This window comes from Equus caballus, chromosome 7, assembly GCF_041296265.1.
Source record: "Equus caballus isolate H_3958 breed thoroughbred chromosome 7, TB-T2T, whole genome shotgun sequence".
NCBI classification, from domain to species: domain Eukaryota; kingdom Metazoa; phylum Chordata; class Mammalia; order Perissodactyla; family Equidae; genus Equus; species Equus caballus.
In genome coordinates this window covers 90306157-90331389 of record NC_091690.1, presented here as the reverse complement: position 1 = coordinate 90331389, position 25233 = coordinate 90306157, and the positions used below count along the sequence as shown (strand labels likewise).

General features: G+C 48.3%; 1 protein-coding gene across 21 annotated transcripts in view; it reads right to left on the bottom strand.

Moving 5' to 3' along the window:
• NAV2 (neuron navigator 2) overlaps positions 1 to 25233 on the bottom strand; it is a 706422-nt gene that overhangs the window by 31828 nt on the left and 649361 nt on the right. For all 21 annotated transcript variants that reach the window (XR_011441179.1, XM_070274944.1, XM_070274945.1 and 18 more), the window contains 8 exons: positions 24757 to 24945; positions 18433 to 18485; positions 13407 to 13430; positions 13218 to 13292; positions 8665 to 8748; positions 8163 to 8274; positions 6746 to 6891; positions 3835 to 4007 (listed from right to left, as the gene is read on the bottom strand). Coding sequence is in view for 20 of the 21 variants with exons in the window: in XM_070274944.1 (XP_070131045.1) it covers positions 3835 to 4007; positions 6746 to 6891; positions 8163 to 8274; positions 8665 to 8748; positions 13218 to 13292; positions 13407 to 13430; positions 18433 to 18485; positions 24757 to 24945 (856 nt within the window). In the remaining variant the exon portion in view is untranslated. The remainder of the gene's footprint in view (positions 1 to 3834; positions 4008 to 6745; positions 6892 to 8162; positions 8275 to 8664; positions 8749 to 13217; positions 13293 to 13406; positions 13431 to 18432; positions 18486 to 24756; positions 24946 to 25233) is intronic.

The window sequence follows — 25233 nt, the reverse complement described above, 5'->3', positions numbered from 1 at the left end:
TTTCTTCTCTAGACTCCTGGCTTTCCTCCCACACCTCACTGGTTGCTCCACTTGTCTTCAAAGAACCCAGAGCTCAGTCTTTTCCCCTCTGCCCCCAATCAACGTCCCGGAAAACCCCTCCAGTTTCCCAGTTTTCAACATCACCCAGGGGCCCATGTCTCCCAAATCTACACCTCCAAGCCCCCCAGGCTGGTTGGCATCTCCAGGTGATGTCTCTGGGCCATCTCAAACTTAACATGGTTGACCAGAGCTCCTGAACCCCATCTGGCCCCATCTGTATCTGCCCCCATCCCAGGAACGACGGCTCCACATACACAGGTACTCAAGCTGCAAGTCTAGGAATATTCACGGATTCTTCTTTTCTTTCCCTAACTCCACGTCACCACGTGCTGTCAACTTTCCCTCTAGAATATATCTGAAATCCCTCCAGCAGCAGCCATTCATCCACTCCAGCTAACGTGTGAATATGTGCAAGACCAACAGAGTCCTACCTCCATGGAGCTTATGCTCTAGATTTTTGGCTGGTGGTGTGGGGCTAGGGGACAAAGAAGAAATAACCAAAGAAAACCTACATGACAGGTGGTGATATTTGCAATGGTGAAAAATAAAACAAGGCCGAGGGGATGACAGGGAGTGCTGGCTGGTGGGGGGGTGGTGATTTTATGCAAGACACACAGGTGGAGACCTGAGGAAGTGAGAGTATGTGGGGGAAAAGGGTACCAGGCAGAGGACACAGAAAGAGCAAAGGCCTAGAGGTGGGGAATGCAACTGGAATGTTCCAAGAACAGCAAGGGGGCTGGAGTTGGGTGAAAAGGGGGACACTGACGTGATCTCCCTCCCTTCATGCTCCCCTACACGCCTTAACCATAGAACAGACCGATCTTTGTGAAACACCAATTCAGACGATCTCACATTCTTGCTTACAACTCTCCAACCTCTACCCATCACACGTGAAATCAGATGCAGATTCACTGTGACTTCAAAGCTCACGTGTTCTAGGCTCTGCCCACCTCTTTGGCCCCATTTCTGGCCACTTTGCCCATCAAGCGGTAGCCACGCTGGCCATCCCCCTCTTTCTCAGACCCAACAGGCCCGTTTCCACTCGAGGTTCCTTGTGCTACCCATTTCTTGGGTCAAGAAGGCTGCCCTGCTCCTTGTGAGATTGGGGTGGCAGAGGCCGCTACGTGGTCACCCTGGCCCATTTCCTTTCCCTCCCAGGTGCATGGATTTCATTTTTCCCCTTGCAGGTGGTGTGGCCCCAAGTCCTGCTCAGTGGACTGTGGGAAGAGGTGACATGTATCTCTTCCGGGCCTGGCCCTCCTGCAGGATCCTCTGTGCTCTGTCCACTCCCCACCTGCGGGGGACACAGAGCCCCCAGCAGAGGACTCAGGCCCCGTGGAAAGGCCGGCCCACAGACAGAGCCTGTATCACCACACGGCAGGCCACCTGCAGACGAGGAACATCTGTGTCAGGTTTGGAGTGAACCACAGAAGAACAGTCATAAGTAAAGCCGCCGAGCTTTGGGACCGAGTTTGTCGCAGCAGCTAGTGTTGCTGACCAGAACTGACCTGTGGCTCCTCCCGTCATGAGGATCTCAGCTGAAATGTCCCCTCCTCGGAGGGGCCTGTCCTGGCCACCTCATCCAAAGGTGCTGCCAAGGTACCCTGTACCCCAACACACTATTTGACTTCCCAGTCTTAACCCTTAGCATCATCCAATTTTTCTAGTTAATTCATATTTATTTGTCTAATGTCCATCTCCCCCCAGTATATGGGGTCTGCCAGAGCAGGAACCTGATGTGTCTTGTGCATTTCATAACTGGGGCCAGGAACAGAGCCAGGCACAGAGCAGCAGCTCAGAGGCAAAGTGAGCTGTACCGTGTCACGTCCCTGATCCCCAGGGGTGGGACTCTGCTTAACGTCCTCTTTGGTCTCTTCAGAACATTTAGGGCAGTGCCCTGCACACACAAGTTGTTACATAAAATGTTAACATCAATAAATAAAGAAGAGACAAGGAGCTCCTTTATCCCTGGTCAGGAAGCAGCTGGACTGGGATGCTCTGGGATCATGGCCCATGGGAGTCACAGGCGACTTGTGCTTTCTTTGCCCCTTCGGCACCCTGCCGGTCAGACAGACTCATACTCGCGGTCGTCACGCCAGAACACACGGCGCTGGGCGGCACTGCCATCCAGGCCTCAGCGCGCCTCTCCCTCCTCTGCTCAGGGTTTACCCTCGTCCGTAACAAAGCACACGTCCCCGTGGCCCCTCTTACTGGGGTGCTCCCCAAGAGGAGAAGACCTGCTCATCTAATTAAGCAAAGGGAGATCCCGAAAGGGCCGTGCTTCGCCGGTGAGCAGGGTTGCTTGAGTCAGGCCCTCTCTCTGCTCCCTCTCTTCCACTTCTGTCTTCCACGTGGTCTGGGAAGCTGGTGGGCTGCAGAGACCTGGCCAATGCTCTTGCTCACACTTCCCGCACCCATCTGGTGAGCCGGCCTTGGACCCTTGTACAGGCTGCCGTCTTCAGCAGGAGGGCAGGCCAGGTAAGAGGACTTAGGACAGCTCTACAGCTCCTGAGACCGAAGGAGGACGGGACAGGCAGAAGGAGGCCCTTCGCGCACAGCGTCTGACCCGGCCCTTACAAGAATCCAGTGAAACAGATGTAATTAATCCCATTTGCACCACACAGGAAACTGAGGTGTCTGCCAGCACTGCTCCCTTGTCTTGCCCTAGCTCAGAGGCTATTCGGACCCCAGGCACAGTGGCCCTCCTCTCCCAGGCACTGTTTCATTTTGCTGATAACTGTCCTTGCAGACGACTTGAGCTCCGTTCTTCTTTCACCCGTGGCCTGGCAAACCAAGGTCGCTAATGGAATTCAGCCCTGTGGGGCAGGAGCAACCTTTGCACTGCTGCAGGGAGCCGGCCGTGGCCCCTTCTGAGCTGACGCCTGGATCCTCACCTGTCCATTCCAAGCCATTCCTGACCTGTCTTGCCTCTAGCGTCTGGGCCTTAAGTTTTTTGATGGGGCACAGGACTGTCTCCCTAGGCCCCTGATGGAGCAAGGATCAGTGGGTACTCAGCAGAAGTCACGGAGGTCGGCTGGGCAAGAGCAGACGACGCCTCCTGTTTATGGAATCAGTCACCAAGGGGAACAGCACTTAAATCAACGCCAAGTGAGCAAATGTGCATCTCACTCAACAGAACCAGCCGTGCTCCTGACGAGCTCTGCCCAAATCGACTTGAGTTCACGGGGATGAATCATTTCACGAAGCAGAGAACCCTTGGGTAAAGAGAACAGACACCGAATCTCCCCATTTTTTAAACTTCCAGTTTCTGAGTGCTGACCTCAGAGAAGGAGTCAACACCAAATTTTGATCAAAGAAGAAAAGCGTAACTCTCTAAGCCTTGTCACCCAAATGAACCAGAATTCCAGCAAAAATTGCCAACATTTCTAACACCGTCTTCCTGTCCCAGCAAGACGGCTACAGCTTTTTCACATCCATTTATCTTGTTCAGTCCTTAGAAGAGGATGAGGAGACAGCCATTATCCCACTTTGACAAATGAAGAAATGGAAACAAAGAGAGGTTAAGCAACTTGCCCAAGGCCAGCCAGCTCTAATCCATGCTGACGCCACCAGAACAGAAACCTAAGTTTCCTTTCTCGTTCCACCTCCCCAGTCCTAAAACCCTGAAAGAACATGCCCGGTCCTATGAAGGCAGGACAGAAAGGATCCCAAGGAGCTGTATAGCATAACGGGACTCCCAGCCATTCTAATCTGAGAGGGTTTCTAGGGGCCCAAGATGCCGGCTGACCAGGGGGACCCGACAGACAGACTCACAGAGAGTTGGAATGCGAGTTCCTCAGCAGCGGGGTGGAGCCCGTGGAACCGTTGTGTGGTAACTTGGGCGAGGACGGCAAAGAAGAATCTGTCATCTCCTCGATGTCTGAGTGAGAGGACGCTGACTTGGGGGACTTCTTCTTCCCGAAAGCTTGCTTGAAGGAGCTGCGCAACTGAACATGCAAGACCGTCAGCCTGGCAGGGCTGCAACCCATGCTCAGGCCTTGGCAAAACAGAGGCATGCAGACAAAAGTGTAATTAATTCTGAGGTTGTCCCCCACCCAATGAAACAGTTCCCAACAGCTCTCTGGAATCAGTGCATTAAGGGAAGAAGAGTTATCCTGTGCTGACAGCTCAAAGGACTGGCCCTGTGGGTAACATTCCATGCCTACTCTTGGTTCAAGACTAGATGCCAACAGCAAGACAGAGCCTGCTCAGCAGATGGAAGTCGGGAGGATGAGGTTACACAGCAACAAAGCAGGATGCTCAGACACGGTGACGGATGCGGATGAGGTTAGTCATATCAATGGATGGGTTAGCTTGGTATCTGGTATTAACGTTGGTCTTGCTTACCTCATTGACCTGCCAGAGAAAACGCAAGCAAAAATGGGGAAGGGGAAGGAAAAAAGACAAATTTTTAACAGAGAAAGCCAGTGACAGGGAACGCTTCGGACTTTTCAGACACGACATGGCTAATAATAAACAGCACACACAAAGGAGGTTTCTGGTAGGATCACCAATCTTGCAAAGCATTAGGGGCATCTTCCTCCATTGTGAAAGTAAAGGAATAATGAGTCTGGACGTCTCCTGCAATCTGAGCTCTTCCAGCTTCTCTGTCTGGTTGAAATGACTGCCCCCTCTTCCTATGCTTCTCTCTTTTCTTGCCTCTTCTCAGACGTCTCTCTGTGCCTTATTATTATTATTATTATTGGCATGTCTTCTATTCTCAGCAAGGGTAGCTTCACTGCTGCACTGGTCCCAACACAGCTCTCTAGCTCTTTAATACACCTGCTTAGGAGTCCCTGCTGTCCTGGGGTACACATAAGATAATATAACACAAGCAGGGAATCAGTCATCTCACTTTGTACTAAAAAAAAAAATGGATAATTTTAAGAAATTTATTAATCCTATTGGGAAAAAGGAACTGGTATATCACAAATTCCCCAGACCATGAGATGGATCTGAAAATTCTAATGAGACCATAAAGAATTAAAGTACAACATCTTCTCTGAAAGCAGTGAAAACCACCTATTTTTCTAGGCTGAAAAATAAAGTTTTGTCTTGAAAAAAGGTCTTTTAAAAAGAAGTTTCCTTTTTCAAAAGTCTTTTTTTCCTTCTGAAGACATATTCTGGAGGTTTTCTTATCCATTGATAAAATTCAGAAAATGGGCCGCTCTGAAATAATTAATGGGATTTTTCTCCCATCAACGTTTTATCCATAGCAAACTGCACGTTCAGCTTGTGGGCGAATCTAGATCCCACTTCCCTCCCATTTCCTACTTCTGATCATATTTCCAGAAAATAGTCATAGAAACAGAAGGATTTGGCACACAAACCATCAACTTAAATCCTGGCCTCTACCTCTGGTAAAATGCCAGGTGGAAGAGGAGATTACAAAGATTCAACATAATCAAGCTTTGGGATTATCTGAGGATGCCAATTATCCATCCTCCCCAATTGCACTGATAACCACGAGTTGTCTTAAAGCAAAATAAACAAGTTTTATTTCTTGAAGAAATGGATAATCATGATTTTTCTCAGAAAATAATTTTCTCTCATCACTTTGATAATCAAATCAGACCATATTTATCAACAGCATATTAGAGACAGCAACATGAGTTAATTCTATTTGTTTAAGTCATAGCAAATGAGTTGACTAAAAGCCATTAGTAATTTAAAGAAAAAATTTAATCAGAATGATGAGAGCATCACACTGAACTGTCCTTTTAGCCTGCCTCCAGTGCAAGTCATCAATAACCAAAACTGCGCCATCACTAGACCTCGCCACCCATCCAAGATACACAAAATGAGTGAGAAGTGCATGGAATGAATGAAGACATTGATGCTACTGTGAAAACACGATGCTGTCAGCATTGACAAATGGGGCCCTCTGAACACTGGCCAACTTCAGATCAACTTGGGATGTCCCTGCACTTAAGACAGGGAGTGGCAATGTCAATCAGAACTCCACAGCCTCAACAGCAGAACCAAAAATTGGGTGGGGAGAGGGGGCTGGAATTTTCCAGAAGAATGGGAAAATCTGTTTAAGATGCCAATATACAGAAATCCAGTAGCTCAATGGGATTATGGAAACATGGAGAAACACTGCACTGGAGACTGGGTCTAATAAATTTACCACTTTGAGGAACACTTCCCAATTTAGAACCATTCCCCAAGGACTAATATCTACATTATTAAACTTTTATTTACAGGTCATGGTCAAAAAATTTTCAAAGAGAAGGTTGGTTTAATGCTATCAGAGGCAATTGTGTAAATAGATAGGTAAGAATTTTAGTTAACGATGGGATAACCACACACTAATACACACTCCAAAAAAGTACTTTGGAACTAAGAAGAAACCACTTAAAAGTAACTTTGTTCTAGCACCTGGAACTTTGTGGCCAACATATGATGAGGAAGAAATGACACATATATGAAACGAAAGATGACTACTTCACATAAAGTCTCATGAAACAGAAAAACTACAAGTTGGTAGTTATTTCATAAATCCTAATGCTTGGCTGAGCACAACACTGACTTGGTAGAAATCTATCCACAAGCCGCGTCTTTGGATCTACTCCCAAAGGTCTGTGTTCTGAAACTAGGAGCTGGACTGGGCCGTATCAGGGGGACACTGGTTCTGAGGCTGACTCTGTTAGACAGCGCCCAGAGTCTTTGGATGTTCACTCACCCAGTTCTTTCTCTTCTTTTTCTTTGAATCACTCTCGATGTTGCTGCCCACGCTGGAGTGGCTGGTGGCGCTGTTGATGCTGGAGACGCTATCGGAGGAGTGCTGTCTGCGGATGCGCAGGTCTGCAGACTGGGAGGTACCGTTTCCTGGAGAGCCAAGGCAGGATGTCAGCAGCTGCTGCCGTGAGCCCATTCCTTGTCCAGGGAATGACCCTTACACCTAAATCCACACACCCGAGGACTAGTGGTATTCCCCACTACACGTCACCTTCTGTTCCCCAACGCTGGCTTTAAGGTCCTTGAGCAGATGGGTGCTATGTCCTCTTTGGTCAATTCAATGAGGGTTCTCTCTCTCCACTTTACAAAACAGAAGTCAGAGGAGGCTTAGAGAGAATGCCCCAACACCGGCTCTCTCGAGCTGTGATAGGCACTCAAATGTTTTTTTGAATTGTGGGAATAGTCACGCTTGTTCTTAGCCCCCCACTTGCCCTCTGCCCTCGACATTCCTGCTGCACTAGCCTGCTCTCGGCCCCCTGGACAAGCCAAGTCCCTCTCATGCTCTTTTCCCTCGGCGTTGCCTGGCCAGCTCTTGCTAATCCTTCCCATTTCAACTCTATCACCACTTTTTCAGGAAGCCCGATATCGGAAGTAACCGTGATACCAGAAACAACACTGCAGTGATCCTGAGATAAACTTTGCAGACAGTTTTCCTCATGAGCACAGAACTACACCCGCAGCCTGGTCTTTAGGAGCACCAGCTTCAGTGCCAGACAGACTCAGGTTCTAGTCCCACTTCTGCTTCTCACTACTCTGTGACCTAGGAAGTGACTCTTTCCTCTGAAACTCTGTATTTCCATCAGTACAACGCGGAGAGGGCCAGTATTGCACTCACAGGGTGTCGTGGAAAGAAAAAGAGATGATTAATTAATTACAACACTGAGCAACATGCTGAGGACACAGTGAGTGCTCTGTAAGTGTCAGCTACCATTAGTGCTTCTATCGTTACTGTTAACATCATTGGTGCAGGAGGTAACTCATCCTCACGCCTACCTCCTCTCTCTCTTGAAGTAAGATACACAAGGGCAAATCAATTTACTCCTAAATATTTTCCTGGACAAATAAGAGACAAACTCATTTCAGTTTATCCCACATCAATATGTAAGTATCAAAGCACGAGTGAAGTTAAGGGCTGGGAAACACTCTGTCACTTTGCCAATAGAAATATGTTTTCTTCCATTTTTGAGATACATGAGAGAAGAGGATGGAAGCCAGAAGTAGCTGGCAACGTGTTTGCTTCCCAGCCTGGCTGACACGGACCCCCACCCTCTGGCAGGGAGGTCACCTCGCACGTTGTCAAGGCAGGGTCCTAAGGGCAGGCAGGCAGGTTGCTGGTCTGAAGGTGGTTTCTCTTCCTTTACCTTTGCAGCTGAGCTCCGGGGTGTTAATTACTCCATTAATGGCAGCCTGGGCAGCTGCGTTCTGTTTCTTCAGCAGCTCAATGGTTTTCCTTAACTCATTCAGTTCTGAATCCTAAGGAACAGAAAAAAAAATATTGGTCATCCCAAAATCTTTCTGCACAGAGTTCAGCTAAAGTGCAACTTAGCTTCAACAGAGGAAGGTCAGGAATGAAGGAGTTTCACAGAATCTTTGCCTCAAACATGAAGAGGCATCAATTTTCAAAGGGCATCGTGAGCACAGGAAAGCGGTGGGCATATGGCAATGGGATCTGTTGCTGATGTGGTTACCAGCACCCCATCGAGGTCATATTTTCACTCAACAGCCCTACTCTTTACGATTCAATTCCAACAGTTCAGAAAGCACAATAAAATCTAGATAACTATCTGGAATGAAAGAGAATAAAATCTTTAGGTTTGTTGCTAATGCCAAGCAGGGAGGAAAAGAGCATCCTTTCTGCTTTACCTTCTGCTCAGCAGTCATGGTCAAGCTCTGGAGCCTGATGGTCATGTTTCCAAGACTCTGTTCAAAGGCTGCCACAAGGTGAGCCTGGAGGGGAAAGACACAGCCTCAGGTCATGACCTCGCCAGGCAAGGGTGCCTAAGGGTGCTGGTCTTAAGGACTGAAATCCTCTTGGGGCCACGTGAGTCAGCCCAGGTACTTCTGCAGCCTCTTGAGCCCACTCCCCACCAACCTTTGGGAAGCGGGTTCTTTAGTCTCTCACGTCCTCAAATACCCGGGGCTTCTTCCTACCCAGGCCCTTCATATATGTTCTTCCCCCAGCTGCCTCCCTAACTAATTTTTCCACATCCTTCTTAAGAGATCTCAGCTCACGCCTTTGTGACCTGCCCAGACTGGGTTGGTTTCCTCACATTCACGCTCAACTGGACACTGATGCGTGCTTTGTGGCATCACGGTCAAGCATGCACGTGCCCTTGTGACTGCTGATGTATGCCTGTCTCTACCACACTGCAGGACCGCCAAGTGCCAAGCTCACAGCAGAGGCTCATATTGAGCGTGTTTGCAGAATGAATGAACAAAGTGGTTGGCATATTTTGCTTGTTATAATCCTAGTTAATAAAAAGCCATTGAAAGGCCATCTGCTCCCTCCTCGGAGAAGCCTGCCCCAGTGTCCCCATGGAGTTATGACTTCCCCCTGGGTTTCCCTACACTTTTATATACCTCTGTTAGAACACAACATCAGACGCACCATTATTTTATATATTACTAAGACATTTTTAAAAACGCTGCCAATTATAATGAAAATATGCATCCAATTTTCAGAAATAACAAAAATCTGAAAAAAAAAAAAAAAGAATCTTAGAACTGAGAAACGTGATGTTTTCCTGTCTGCCCCTTTCTCTGCAATCCTCTTCAAGGGCAAGACACAACTCTGCATCCCAACATTAAGGCCTCTCCTTTCCTCCACAGGGCAGCAGGTCAAAGACCGGTTGGTTGACAGAGGATCCTGATAATATTGTTAAAAACAAGAATAAAGATTGGACAAGTCATCTAATTCTATCGGCCTCAGGTTCTTCATCAATAAAATGGGAGCAATAACTATTTTCCTCCCAGGGTCACTGTGAGCATCAAATGAAATAATATAGGTGGAAATAGCCTATAAACTGTTAGGGAATTGCAAAACACAGGAATGAATGGACACTGCGGGGAAAGGAAGAGGTCTGGCAATGAGAAAGTGACAAAGGACATCATGAGAACACAGGTGTAGAGAGATCAAAAAAGGTCTCTGGGAGACGGTGGGTGGAGACCCAGCGAGCTACCGGAGGAATGAGAAGGGCCAGCGGGACACTTGGGAATCTTGGAAGAGGTGAGAAGGGAGATTCAATCATGCTGTAAAATTCTAGAGGAAAAGACGAGGATGCACGCAGTAAAGAATAAAAGCGGGACAAGAACTGGGTGGAAGAGGAGCTGTGACCTTGAGCTATGTGGAAGATCAGGAAGGTCAGCGGACATTTCAGTTGGAGGAGGAGCGATCTGAGGAGTGAGGCAGAGGCCTCTCTGACTAGCTTCATCCAACAGGGACAGTTGAGGACAGGATACCTCTTGGACCGACTGTGGAGTCCTTTCTCAACAGCCCTAGGAATTGGCCCGGAGACGGACCACTTGGAAGAGAAATTCAAGTGGACTAGCTAGTTTCTTTCTGATCACATGCCCTCTCTTGATTAAAAATTGAGAAAATGTCTTTGCACTGTAAAATAAAGAGTTATGCTTTAGTTTGCCCTGGAGAATGTGGCAAAACCAAAGCCAATCAATTCACATCACGTAGTGGATGAGGGAAACAGGTCAGGACGTGGACCTCTAAAGCAAGGACTGCCACCTTCGCATTTCCAAGGTTTAAATGATTATGTTTCCATTTATTCCCCTTCTGCATTTGATTGCCACCCACGATTCTATTTGTGGGCATTCATATTTTCTATTCAATTCAAAGCAAAAACGAAATCCTGAGCCCATGAAGACGGCTGTTTGGGAGTGTTTTGCAAGCTCAGGAAGAAACCACATTTGCTCTGAAGAACCAGGGATCACAGTTGCTGCCGAGTGAAAAGACTGACCTCGGGTCATGAGTGAACTATAAAAATACGGGCCGAGGGGCCGTTCCGAGCCTGGTTCGCAGCCACACAACCGCCTTCTTGTCAAGCACCATTCTCACGTTCCCAGGGAAAACAAACACGAGTGGTATAAAAACACCAGAGAAGGTGGCTTTGAGTAGTTTGTTCTAGGAAAATAAACACGGCTTGGCCCACGAGAAAGATGGCAGACAATAAAACACGTTAGCACTGCCGGTGAGGTGTGGTAAGACTAAATATTTACTTGAAAACAATACTGGGTTCAATGGCTTTCGTGAGGAACAAAATACACTTTTGGAATAACAATAAGAATGTAAAGGATCTCACTCTGACTCTTCCGGAACAGACAGCAGACTTCCAAATGGCCCAATGTAAGGTCCCTTGGGGCAACGTAAGGTCACAGGAGGAATTAACTCAAGTTCACTAGTAAGTAAATTACTTACTATTTTTTGATTAGTAAGGGGCAGCAATTAACAGCTGTAATTCAGAACTAGGAGAGAAGCTCCAAACAATCCGGGAGGGCGGTTGCTGTCAAACCTCACAGCTTTGGATTATACCAGGAGACCCTGGCTCACTGGGGCTGGGGTCAGTTCTAGACTTAAATGTATGCATCTGGTTCCCCAGATGAAAAGTCTACCCACAGTAAAATTGCTCTCTCTCTCTTTTTTTTTTTTTGGTGAGGAAGATTGGCCCTGAGCTAACATCTGTTGCCAATCTTCCTCTTTTTGCTTGAGGAAGATGGTCTCTAAGCTAACACCTGTGCCAGCGCTCCTGTATTTCATATGTAGGATGCCGCCACAGCATGGCTTGATGAGCTGTGGGGAGGTCCATGGCTGGGATCTGAACCCATGAACCCTGGGCCGCCAAAGCAGAGTGTGCAAACTTAACCACTACACCATTGGACCAGCCTCTCTGCTGTTTTTTTGAATAGGATCTAAGCCTCGAAATTCAGATGTCAGATCAATTTCTGACATTCTTTTGAGAGTGTTACTGACAGTGGGAAAGATAAAGAAGGATTATAACACACAGTGGCTTATGTTGTCAGGGTTCTGAAAGAAATCAAAGATTTCCAGAAATGTGAGGGAGCTCAGGAGAACGAACAATAGCGAGAGCAGTTACGGATTACTGAACTCAAAATTGAGGCCGAGCGCTGCACCAGGCGCACCATGTGCAGACTTTAAAGAGAAATGGTTTCCTTCAGCAGACTCAGGCTCAGGCTGGGAATTCCCCAAGCAAAAGCTCCAGGTAAATATTAATTCGGGGTATTGACTCAGCTTCTTGGGCCAAGGAAGCCAAGGGCTGGAAGCCGCTTTTCACGTTAACAGCATGCGGGGGTCAGGCAGGCTGCCTTCTGCCGGGTTCACACACTGCAGCTGTGGTCTCGGGCTGGGCTGTGCCTCCTCCGACCCTATAGCCACCCCACAGGCAGGAAGCTTTCTAAGGAGTGAGCTCACCGCCTCGCTGCTCTGCTGCAGGCGCACTCATGGGCTCCACTGACTTCAGCAGGAGGCCCAAACGCTCCGCCTCCGTGAGGTGACCTGACCCCTGCCTTTGTTTGATGTCTCCTCCTTCCCGACTTCCTTCTCCCCTCCACTCCTGCCTCCCTGCTACATCCAAGCCATAGATTCTAATTACACTGAGCTACTCAGAGTTTCCAAGTGCACCAAGATCTTCACCTTGGACTTCTGCACAAATTATTCTCATTGGTTAGAACGCTGCTCTCTCCTACTCAGCATCCATCAGACATCACCTGCTCCAGGAAGCCTTTCCTGACCTCCCCCCTCCCACCAAGACTGAATTAGGGTCTCCTCCTATACGTTCTGCAACCACCTCCCTGTATCTCTATCTTAATGGTTATCATGTTGGAGCAAAATTGTTTTGTCTCTGCTGTACCAGAGAAAGGACACGAAGATGACAGTGACTGTGCTCGCCTGCCTGCTGACCTTGCAGTGCCCGGGGCGGAGTTGGCACTTACACAGTTGCTGAATTGAATGCCGGTTGGCAAGGCCTCCTGAACACGTCATTGTGTATATTATGATTACAGAGCAGTCAGCTATTTATTGCAGAGCCTTACATTTCTTTTCTCTTTTTTTTTTTCCTTTTTTTTCCCCTTGAGATGAAAACTTTCATAAAGAAGAAGGGAAGGGAAATCAACATTTCTGAATACTTCATGCATTCCAGGTGCTGGGCACATGAGAACCCTGAGAGCTAAGTACCAGCATCCCCCAGTGAACAGATGAGTAAATGCAGGCTCAGACGTCCAAGAATTTGTCCCAAGTATAGGGCCGACCTTCACACCCACGAGACTCAAGCCCGCGTCTGTTTTCCTACATGGCACAGCTTCTACGGGGCTCAGGGCAGGAGGCCTCGATGCTCAGAAGGTAGCAGGGCCGCCTCCCCTCCCCTCGGCTGCTGCCCTGCGCCTGCACTCACATTTGCCGTCAGTTGGGTGGTCAAAGCTGAAACCTTTTCCTGAGAGGCATCCAGCTCCCGCCGGAGTTTGCGAATCTAAAGACGACAAGGGACCCAGTTACTTGCTTTGGGAGTCCATCTCCAGGTTGAACTGGACGAAGTAACTGATATTAGGGAAAGAGGAACACCCACCGGCACCCTGTTCCTTACCTCTGACTGGCATTTTTCTTCTGGCTGTAAAGAGAACACAAGGGAAATCAGACCAGTTGAGGAACAAAGAACAGCACAGCCCAGCCTGCGGGGAACGCCACATCTGGACACTTACGGCCCGACCGAAGATTTATCAGTTTCTTTCCTGGTGTATTTTTCTGGATAAACGGGTTCAATTAATTTGGCCAATCAGAGAGGCCAAATGCACACAGCGTTATTTTAAGAAACTAGGAAGAGCTAGAACACCACCCCAGCTCCTTTGGTTGTGAGGAGCCCCTGCTCCCGTGTGGAGACGGCTGAAGGGTAACGGGCTCAGGAGACGTGATGGGAAGGCTAAGAGCCAGGGCAGGGCTGCCAGATTTAGCAAATAAGAATACACCCATCGGGGTGGCCCCGTGGCGCAGCAGTTAAGCGCGCACATTCCGCTTTAGTGGCCGGGGTTCGCCGGTTCGGATCCCAGGTGCGGACATGGCACCACTTGGCAAGCCATGCTGTGGCAGGTGTCCCACTTATAAAGTAGAGGAAGATGGGCACAGATATTAGCTCAGGGCCAGTCTTCCTCAGCAAAAAGAGGAGGATTGGCAGCAGATGTTAGCTCAGGGATAATCTTCCTCAAAAAAAAAAAAAAAAAAAAAAGAATACACCCAGTTAAGGTAAGGACACCCAGGAAAATTTGAACTTTTTTAGTTTAAGTACACCCCGTGCCATATTGGGGACATACTTGTACTAAAAATGTATTGGTGGTTCATCTGAACTTCAAATTTAACTGGGCATTCTGCATTAACCTGGCAGCTCTGTGGGGGCGGGGAGGGCTGCTCCTAGGTTCGTCCTGCCCCATTTTAGCCTCCCTCGCATCTCCCTCGGGCTCTGCAGCAGGACAGGAAGGCCTCCAGAGCGAGGGCAGCTGGGAGCCCCTGTTGGCCCCCCTGGTGAACCCCAGATTATGAGGATGAAAGTGACCTTCACCTTCCTGCTGGCTCCCCTCGAGTCCCCCGCTTACCTAGAACCCTGGGGATGAACGGCAAAGCCTGTGGGCCCTCTTAGTGGCAGAGCCTTCCATGCTGTGCCCTGTGTCTGTGGTGACACAGCTAGCTGCAGCCAGAGACTACAAGACCACCTCCCTCCTCCCGTAGGGGAACCCACATGCGATGGGGGAACCTGCTGCAGGGGAACCTTTCTCTCTCTCTCTTTGGGTTCCCATGGGGGCCCATAAAAGAAGCCCCCGGCCCCCATGCTTGGAAATGTTGGAAGCGTTACTGCCCTGCTCTGCACCAGCCACTCACACAGCTCGGGCGGAGCACTGAGTGCAAGTCAGGAAGGCCACTGTTCTGTCCATGGGTCCTCGGTGTGTGTCCTAGTCCAATTTTGCTAGTGAGAAACCCATTATTTGTTAAAATTAGCATCTGACTCTGGTGTCTACTTCTCTATTAGTTTAGAATGCGGAGGAGTATGATTTACCAGACCCCACAGGCCCTATACCCATCAGCGGGGGCAGGTGGGTGGCTGCGCCAGTTTGATCTCCCTTCACCCCCTGCTCCCCACTGCCCTAACTCCTGATCCTGCCCTAGAGGGGCCCCCCCCTTCAGGCTGGCTTCAACAGCTGCAACTAAATTTTAGGTACGTTGGGGCCAAATCATTTAATCCTCGCACAAACTCCATACTGTAGGTTTGCATTCCTTCTAAGGCTCATAGAGGTTAGGAAGGAGTCTTGCCTAAAGTCACACAGCTGCACAATCTCCTTATCGAAGGAACACTTCCAGGAGAAGGTTGGGAGATGTCCTCAGGGCTTATTCTTCCCTCTCTGATAATATCCATCCATCCCTACTACCACCACCTATGAAACATTTATTGATCTCCTACTCTGTCCCAGGCACTGTTTTAAGAACCTAGGATACAGCTGTGAACATGAGCCAGTCCCTCACTTCCTGCTGTTGAGATTCTGGTAGCAATAAGCAGCATTTATTGGAGGCTGACCACGAGCCAGAGACTGCTCCAAGCACTTTACTTCCGTTGTTCATTTAATCCTCATAACAGGTACTAATATTATCGCCCTCTGTTTTGCAGATGAGGCAGCTGGGGCACAGGAGGTGAAATCATTTGCTCAAGGTCACAGCAGGTAAGTGGAGGAGCTGGCATTGGATCCAAGCTAGTCTGGCTCCAGGGTCTCCGATCTTAACCAGCCCCTTCTCCTGCTCTTCCACTATAGTCACATTCTCATGGCGGCTTTCTAGAAATAAGGCCCCTGTCTTCTGAGTCTGACCCCAAGGAGAGAAGTCGATGGTGAGAATGTCACAGCCATCTGACAGTTGGGGGGCTCGTGGAGGCCCCTGAGCAGGCTGAGCCCTCCCTGTCGGTCCAGCCCCATATCTACACACTTCTACCAACAGGCCTACTCAACACCCCCTCACCAGGCCTCCACACTGCCTGCCACTGTGCCCGCCTGTCTCTGGGCTGGGCCCTTGTTCTCAACAGCAGCCTGGAGGAATCCTGTGTTTTGTGCCTCGCCCCCCCAGCTGCCACTGCTCTTCCGGACATCTGGAAACCCTAAGTGAAGCTCTGGGCCTCCCTACTCTTTGCAGTTCCCCTGGGAACTCAGCTGTGCTCCCTCCTACCCACGAAAGCGAGTCTGATCCCAGAGGTGGCCTCTTAGAGTCGCTCTACTCCAACGGTAGGCAGCAGCGGCTTCTCCCCGCTTAGCATCGTGTTGCCTTGTCTTTCCTTTGCAATTAAAATTACAGGCAAATTTCAGCCAGAATGAGCATTCTTGAATATCCAAGAATTACAGAGATTTCAGGGGGGAAACCTGTTATCAGCAGCATCCAACAAGAGCCGATAAAACACTCAGCTATTAAACAGACTCTTGGTCTGGGTTGGTGGCAACTTAAGAGAATCCAAAGATCTCTTTATAGACAACAAATGAGAACTTGTTCACCTTAACATTTACAAGGGTGCCTGAGCCTTCATTTCAGAGTTTCATCCTCGCCATGTCACTAAGAATAGACAAGGAACCACACATCAGGGCTTGGTGGGAGCAGAGTCTGGCCAGACCTGCAGTTTTCACTGGAATTAGCAGACTACTCTAGCATGAAAATCTTCAAATGTTAGACTATATTTTTTTTAAAGTCTGCAAAAGTGACCTATATTCTCATAGAAGGCTCATGTAAAGGCCAGTAAATGGGAAGTTTTGACTCCATGCCTGGTGGAATGTCAGAGGTGGTGGGGGGCTCAGAGACCACCTTGCCTAGCTCCCCAACACCAAGGGCAAAACTGAGAGACACCTGGAATAACGAGGTGATTTGTCCAAAGTCATATAGTGAGAAAAAAACTAACATGAGGCTTTAGGTCTCTTGTTATTCCAAAAAACATGGAATTAAAAATCATTATTATTAGGTCTTTGGTAATATGTGAATTTATATCAACTCAGAAAGGACAATTTCAAATTTCATGAAAATACCAGCTTTGTGTCCACACACCCAGAACAAGAGCTATTAGAAGAGAGGCCTTTGCAAGAACTTTCAGTGGTTGGCGTGAGGAGGTGCAGCCGGGAACGGCATGTGATGGTTTCCGGCACCTGACCTGTCACAGGTGGACAAGCTCCCACTCTTTCCCTCTAAGGCTGGCAGATGCAGGTCAGTCCCCATTTTCCACTCTTCTGAGAGGGCTCACCCCCTGTGAGATGACAGGGAACCCACTGGGAAGACACGGGCTCAGGCACTGAGGTGTCGCTACGGCTGCTTTGCACCAACCCTGTGAACTAGCGCCCCGTGTCCCTTGTGCCCTCTGGTGCCTCTGCCTTCCTGTCAACAGCAGGCCCCCTTCTCTCCACCACAACCACGTCCTCAGGGCTTAGCCCAGAGCCTGGCACATACTCAGTTCCAGTCAACGCTGTCCAAGATGTGAATCTAGGTTTGAAGTACCACCTCGGGTACCCACATCACAGGGTTTCCTTCCAGAAGAAGGGACTTAGTGTGTGCATCAGCTGGCAGTTAGAAGGTCATCTCTATGCGTTCTTAGTAGATAACAGCTTAAATAACCCCTCCCCAAGGTGACCATATTTAAAGCCTTTACAATGACGGCCAGGACTCTGTGATGAAATTTCAGACAAGATAACTGCTGAGGGAAGAGTTATTTTGGAATTGGCAGAATGAGGTGGGTAGGAGCAGCTTTTCTAGGTTCTTCAGATCAGACCATGTCAGCAATCGCTGAAGTCTGCTCGTCACGGGCCTAAGAAAGAACGTCAGTCCCCGGTCTCTTTACCTTGGTGCCCGGATGACCTTCTACTTACAAGGGGCTGTATACAGATGGTCCTGCTATAGAGCCCAGCAACCTGCCATTACCCAAAACTGAATTATTAAAACATGTGTCTCCATGGAATTAAGAACTAAAGAATTTCCAATTCCCAATTAACAAAATGATGTTTTTTCTATAGGAATTCCCAAATTAAAGTTAAGAGAAATAGTTATGCATATAGCTACAAAAGGTAAGCCCCACTGCACAAACCGGGTACCATGTGTGCTCACATCTGGCTTTCGTCCAGTAGGCCTCTCACAACACCTACTATGGGCGAGGCCCTAGGATACAAACAAAAAAAGTCCTGTCCTCCACGAATTTATACTGAGCCAAAAGTAGTCTTTATAACATTTAATCTCATTACGATTCCATAAGGCAAGGACTACTATTCTTTCTACTTTACAGATAAAATGAGGCCGAGAGAAGATTAATACATTGTTCAAGGCCTTTCTTTTCCAAATCTACTAGCAGGTGGCCAAGGATTCCCACACATTCTAACCAGTGACCACCCAAAGCACAATGCCACTTTAACAAAGCTGCCAGTTCCTGATTTATTGGTTGATACGTTATAATCAATAGCTGTTTGTGAATTTCAAATCTTGTTCCCTAATCAATTGATCCCCTTATGATGGATGTACTCTCTCTAAGAGAAATGCTTATATTTTATCATTGACACACTGGATAAAGAAACCCCAGCTCGTGTGATCATAGCCACACGGCACTGACGCATACTCACTGTGGAGTAAATTGACGACGTGCTGGAAACCAAGGAGAGCGAGGATCCGTGAACTGAAAGCAACACAAAAAAGAGAGGAAAGGTGAACTGCATGGTTAGCTGCTTTGGAGCCAAAAAGGGGGAGGAGAGGAAAGCATCAGCATTATAGGACACAGCCAGGCTCGCAGCAACTTAATCGCACCTTGATCCAACCCTTCCTGGTCTGGTGATATGTCAGTGTCAAAGAAGGACTAATTTGCTCAGGGAGCCACCTTTCTAGACCACATTTTTTTCTACAACCTTCTAAATAATTTCCCCCCCTGACTTTCAAAATAATACCTGATTACTGAATAAGAATTTTCAAGTGCAGCTAAGTGTTGAGAAGCACACTCATTGCCATAACCTGCGTGACTCATCATTCTACTGCCCAGAGGCAACCTGGTGCCGCCCAGCAGATCTTATTCCATTCTGTTCCCAACTGTGTTCCTTTCGGGTTGAAACTGTGTTGCATATGTATTTTATACCCTGCTAGCATCTGTCACTTGTTTATGCAAAAAGCCGAGCTGATTATTTTGAACATAGGAGGCTGCTGGACATGGTAAATTCATTCTAGATGTCCACACAGTAGGACATTTGTTTAGAAAACATTTCCACTGGCTGGAATATAGATTCTTTCATTCGATTTCTATCCCGTCTACAAAGTGACAAGCAAGCGGTGTCCTCCTTTCTGTGTGTGATGGGTACTTTTTGACTTAGACCCATCCTCTTAGCACCCCCTCCTGCCCCCAGCCAGTGGAGACATTTCATGATTTGGTTTCAAGGAATTTCAAAGCGTGGTCTTTTCTAGGACTAGGTATTCTGATTGACTTCTCTTTTTGGGAATGAGATTCTTGAGTGACATTTTCTCAGTATCCGTTTGAAAGACAGGAACGTGCCTGTGGGGACAGCGCAGGCCTTTGCCCTGGGCACAGCTTTCCTGACCACGCGTGGAATGCCTCCCCTCCCACCACGCCATCGCCTGGGGTCTGACAGTGGGAGGCCCACTTTCCACTGTATTCAACGGCGTTCACCTACCACCCAAGAAGCGAACTCAACTCAGATCCGCAGTCGGCAGAAGCTACCTGCCCATGAGGTGTCTGACGAGCAGCTCAGCCTGGCACGCAGATGCCTCCACACTGTCTTGCCAGTGAAGCTCCTGACTGCCCCGTTCTTCCTTTATGAGTTCCCATCACACTCTGATCCCTGCACTTGGCTCTCAAGCATGCCCCGGATGGTACTTCCCCCCAGAGCCTCTGCCCACACAGCTCCCGTTGTTTAGGATGCTTCTAATCTCTGCCTGTGCGAACATCAGGTCAGCTCGCTGTCTTCTCCCTGGAGCCTTTCCTCATTTCTCTGACTGCCACCAGACGGGCTTCCTTCCTTCTCTGAGCCCACACAGCTCTTGGCTTGCCCCACCTGCCCTCTCCTCTCTCAGCTGGCACCTGTTGCCCTGAGGCCGGCCCTGCACCATCTCTCACATCTACCTTCCTTAGCAATGCGCGGGGTTCCAGCGCTTTCCCTCTGTTCTTCCTCCATCCAGGACTCATCTGGCTGGTGCCCCATAAATCAGTTTAAGGTGTTAACAGCCAATAATAGCTTTCAGTGTCAAGATGTCCACACATTAACAGAGGCCTCTCATGCCCCTACCTAGTGGCCTGCTGTTCCCAAGGGGTAACAGAGACAGCCCTATGACGCAGACAGGAGTGGGGAGATTATATTGGAGGCCAAGTTGGCGGGGGAGATGTGGGTAACAGGCAGCCCCCTTCAATCACACTGCCCTGCCAGACCCCAGCCCAGGGGCCTGCACGGCTGCTCCAGGGCCTACGGCTGCTGGAAGATGCAAGTTCTTCCTCTTCTCTTTCTCTCTCTCATTCCCATAGACTAACTGACACTGCCCTCAGCAATATCTCAGTGTAAGTTGGGGCTTCAGCAGGGAAGAGCACATCTGGCCGGCTTTGGGTGAAGGCAATTATTTTTCTCTGTAATTAACGCCTCTCACTTGGTAAACAGCAACAGCAAGGCTGTGGGCCAAAGAAAGATTCCTTGATTTCCAGAGTCAACCCTAAGCTGAATGTGGCTTGCCTGAACCCTTACAGCTGGCTCTCCTTCAAGTGAACTGAGCCAAGTCAGAGCCTGGGTTATGCGGCCTGGATACTTCTGGACAACAAAATGTATATGGGACTCGCAACGCCAGAGCAGCGAAAGCATGCTATGTATTTTCCTCCCTATACCTGTTCCTCCAAATGTGGAAGGTACAAGGAACCACAAGAATGTCTAGGCCATCTCTGCCATTGAGCAATCCGAAACCCAGAGAGGTCAAATGACCTGCTTAAGGTCACACAGCATTCAGGAACAGGATCTGCTGACCAGGAGTCTGGAGATTGCTTTGCCCTTGAGTGATGTGGTTTACTGGTTTCTGAGGGTTTTTTTTTTTTTTTTTTTAAAGCCTTTTGGTATCTTTTAGAATGGTTTTCTAAGCCGCTCACTGAATCTACACACAGGTATAAACTGGGACCAAAGCAGCAAAAAATGCATATTTGAGAAGAACCTGATTTCACCCCTACCTAGAGCACAGGGTGAAATCACCAGGCAGAATGAAACAACGGGGCATATTCCAGCCAATAAAGCCACCCGGCACCTCTGCTGTCACACTTGGGCATCTCATACACATGTTCAGCTTCAAAACTCAAAGCGCTTTCTCATTTATAACACTGTTTGAAGCGATCCTCATCACCACAGAGAATTTGTATGTAATTTGCCCAGACAGGGCAGGACTTTCTACCCTAATCAACGAAAGAGTAAATTAAGGCCCAGAGAGGCTAAGTGACGTGGCCAGGCACACACAGCTGGGCAGGAGCAGGAGGAGAACGTGAATCCAGGCATTGCACTGCGGTTCTCACTCCACCACAGGGGGCCTCCACAGCCAGTGAGAATGAGATGCTAACGGATCGCCCTCTGAACCAGCAAAGGAAGCAGAACCGAACACAGAGAACACGTGGATGAGGGAGCAGGCTTCGCCTCAGACAGGTAAGAAAGCCCAGCTGTGAGCAAGGAAGGACTGAGTGCACAGACAGAGGGCTGAGAATCTAGGGCTCTGGACCCAGTCCTGGTGCATCAAATCCCAAGTCACTTCGTCTGCCCCAATTTTACCACAAACAAAATGGGGATGAAACGGCCCTTGGGGAGAAGGACAAAACAAAATAAGACAATTATCACAACAGCTACCATTGATCAAATACTTACTACAAACCCCTTTAAAAGTCATTTTGCTAAATGCTTTCCAGGATTTATCGCACCTTATCTGCACTTCATCCTTTGAAGCAGGGACAATTATTTTCCACATTTTAGTGGATAGGAAATAGGCTGAGCAGGGTCAAGCCCCTTACCCAGTCACAGTGCTCACAGAGGGAGTGCCAGGATGTGATCACAAGTCTAACTCAGGGGCCAGAAACACAAGGGAGCTGCAACACAAGATTTACTTATTAACAAGCTGCTCTGCTCCTGTGGATGCCATATGAACTGATTCAGTTCACACCAGCTCTTAGGGATAATTGGTAAAGTCGCTGGATGTGTTTTCCTCCAAAGACATCCATTTCAAAAATGCCTTAAGGATCTCCCTACATGTATGTGATTAAAGTTGACTTTAAGATTGCATAATGCACCTAATGGAAATTAATTTACCTGAAATAACTTTGAAAGGTTGCATCTGGGCCATGCCTGTACCTAATCTACATATTTATGACTCCTGCTTCCTTCAAAATAGAAAGTGCTAATTAAATCCAACAAAAACCTCACACAGGTACTTGTTCTAATTCTTCCTAAATTTCTTCTCTTTTTCTTTTTGGTGAGGAAGACCAGCCCTAAGCTAACATCTGTGCCAAGCTTCCTCTATTTTATATGTGGGATGCCACCACAGCTTGCCTTGATGAGTGGTGCCATGTCCACGCCAAGTATCCAAACCCACGAACCCTGGGCCGCCGAAGCAGAGTGCGCAAACCTAACCACTATGCCACCTGGCTGGCCCCACTTCCCAAGTTTCTATCCTGCTTTCTGGCATATGATATACCTACCTGACTCTTACAAGGAGGTTCTATTTGGTCCAAACATGGAATATGAATTTTTTCCCCAGCTGTTTCTGCAATGCTGGGAGTTTATAAATTGAAAAGGAAAAAAAAAAGTCTTCACCCAATGGTATTGCAAACTCCTAATTGCACAAGCCCTATTTTGCTTGCGTAACACAATACCCTTGGAAAAAATAAAATCAATCTGATGCCAAATTTCCCAAGAGATGAAAATGTCACGTGTTCATAAGAGTATCGACAGCAGTCCCTACAACTTCGCCCCAAATTTGATTACTACCTCTGCACTTCAGTTCCCCATCCTCATGAATCATCAGGTTTACAGAAGTCTAGACATTGCTCGCGGGCAAGCCCTTCTTATCAATGTCACGGGACGCCCTGGATATTCCACACTGTGCTGCCTGACAGCTTGACTCCAGATGGAGTAAATAAAAGCTATCTGCTGCTGCTGCTGTGACGGTCCCGCACCTTTACGAGGCAAAGTGTGCTTGTCTGGACAAGTTTCAGTGCTGAATGTGGTTCACTCAGGTACACACATGACAGGCAAGATGAATAGGGCACAAGACACACTCCATATGCGAGTTGTCACCAGGAGGCTCGGAAACGCTCCGTGGCCATACTTGGCTAGCACTCGGACGGGAAAAAAGAGCAAGACAAAAAGGCCTACTCCTTCATCTTAGGGTCGACACAGCCTGCACTACTCCTGCTCTGAGTGGTTACAGCGCTATTTCCTAGCTCTTCAGTCCAGCAAAAGCCTCTCAGTAACTCAGGCGCCACCCCTCCTCCATCCTCTGTCCAGCAGGTTCCCATATATGGATTTACGGACTTGCGTCTGCTCACTGGATGTCACTGGATGCAAACGATACATAAATCAGGGCGGAGAGAACGAAGTCACTAGGCAGATTAACTAGGGGCAGCTGCTCTGTAACTCAACTAAAACTTCTGCAAAAAAGAACACGGGGTAAGCAGAAGCCTCTATCCTGCATTTCTCTCCCTCTTGACTGTTTCGGGACTTCCTTATCAATCACAAATTTATTTGCTCTTTTCTACCCAGAGGATGCTGGGCATATTTCCCCAGTCTCACAGGGAGGAACCGGGAGCAGAGGGAAGCCCCTACGATCCCCTCCCACATTCTGTCCTGTGGCTGGCAAAAAAAAAAAAAAGCACAAATAGAGACACTGCCCTTAGCCCAGGCTCCACTTCACCAAGAGTCCCCATCCTCTGGTTGGGGACTTCTACCTGCCAGGACACTAATGCTGAAGCTGAGTCCACAGACTGCGACATGTAATAACATTATTGGGTTAACATTTACATATATTTATATAACATTTATATATTATCTCATTTAATTCTAATAATTTCATGAGCTGGCTACTATTATTACTCCCATTTTATTGGTAAAAAAACAGAGGCACAGAAAGGTGAAGCAATGGCCCAAGGTCATATGCCTAAGAAGCGGTAGAGCTGGAATTTCAACCCTGGTAGCCTAACTTCACCGGCTCCAGTGTGCTACCAGCCCATCTTTGGGAGCTTCTGGTGGGGGGGGATGTCCCTCCATAGCATTTTGACTGCTTGCTCCCCTAACTCACACCTTGAGTGAAGGAACAAAGGGCAAGAGAAATGAACCGAGTTAGGAAGATGGCTGACAAAGTTGCCCACAGTATTTTTCTCCCAAAATTCTGATTAAAATGAACAAAACATAAAGATCCAACCCAAAATATTCATGATTAGCAAGCAAAGAAGGAAAAGGTCATAACTAAATACAGTAAACTTAAAAACCTAATGCTTGAGTAAAGAAATAGAAAATTCTGGAGTGGAGCCGAGAGGAGGGCTGTCCACAGCTCCCCAAAGCCATAGGAGTGCATCAGCCCAGAAAAATGAACTCTGTAGTAACTCACTGTGCCAGGATGGTGAGCAGGGGGCTGAACATCACGACGGGGGCACAGGCCAATAGCTATGGCCCAAGTCTGTGAGAGAAAAGCTTAGAGCGGAACTTGGTCAGCCCTATGTTCACCAGGGTTTTACGGGCAGCCTCTTCCCTAAAGTCCTGTGAGGTTAAAGAGTCAGACCCTACTATTCAGAGCTCCCCAGCCCGACCCCAGGGTAAGTGGGAGAGTTGGAAGCACTTACAGGTGGACAGGTGGCTCTCAGGTCAACGAGGGGAACTCGGCACAGAGGAACATTAACCACACCGCGAAACCTGGCAATGGTGTGTCTCCCTGCTTACCTTCTTCAAACCCGTCCCGGAACGAGCCTGAGCGGCTCATGGTTCTGCTCTTCTCATCCAGGGACATGGAGCTATTGCGGAAGCGGCTGTCGGTGTACGGGTCATACTGCCCATCGGCATTGGAGAGGCTGTGGGTTCTCAGCATGGTCGGGTTGGACAAGCTCATCTGAGTGACAGTGGTGGGACTCGCTGGAATGAAAGGAATGGAATCAAAAGGTTAGAAATTCATGTCTGTTCAAATCCTGGATGGGGACGCAGAGGAGACGGCATTATCATCAGCCGTATCCATCCCTGCCAACTTCTCTCCCTTGTCTATTTTCTAAAAGGTAGTCACATCAGCATTTGAGTTAACACGCTTAGAGCTAAAAATAAGGGAGGAAAGGTGGGTCAGTTCCAAAGCAAGGCTCTGGGCCTCAGCTTTCCAACTTGGCACGTTCAGACAAGCTCGTGTCACCTTCCAGGCATGAGCTAATTACT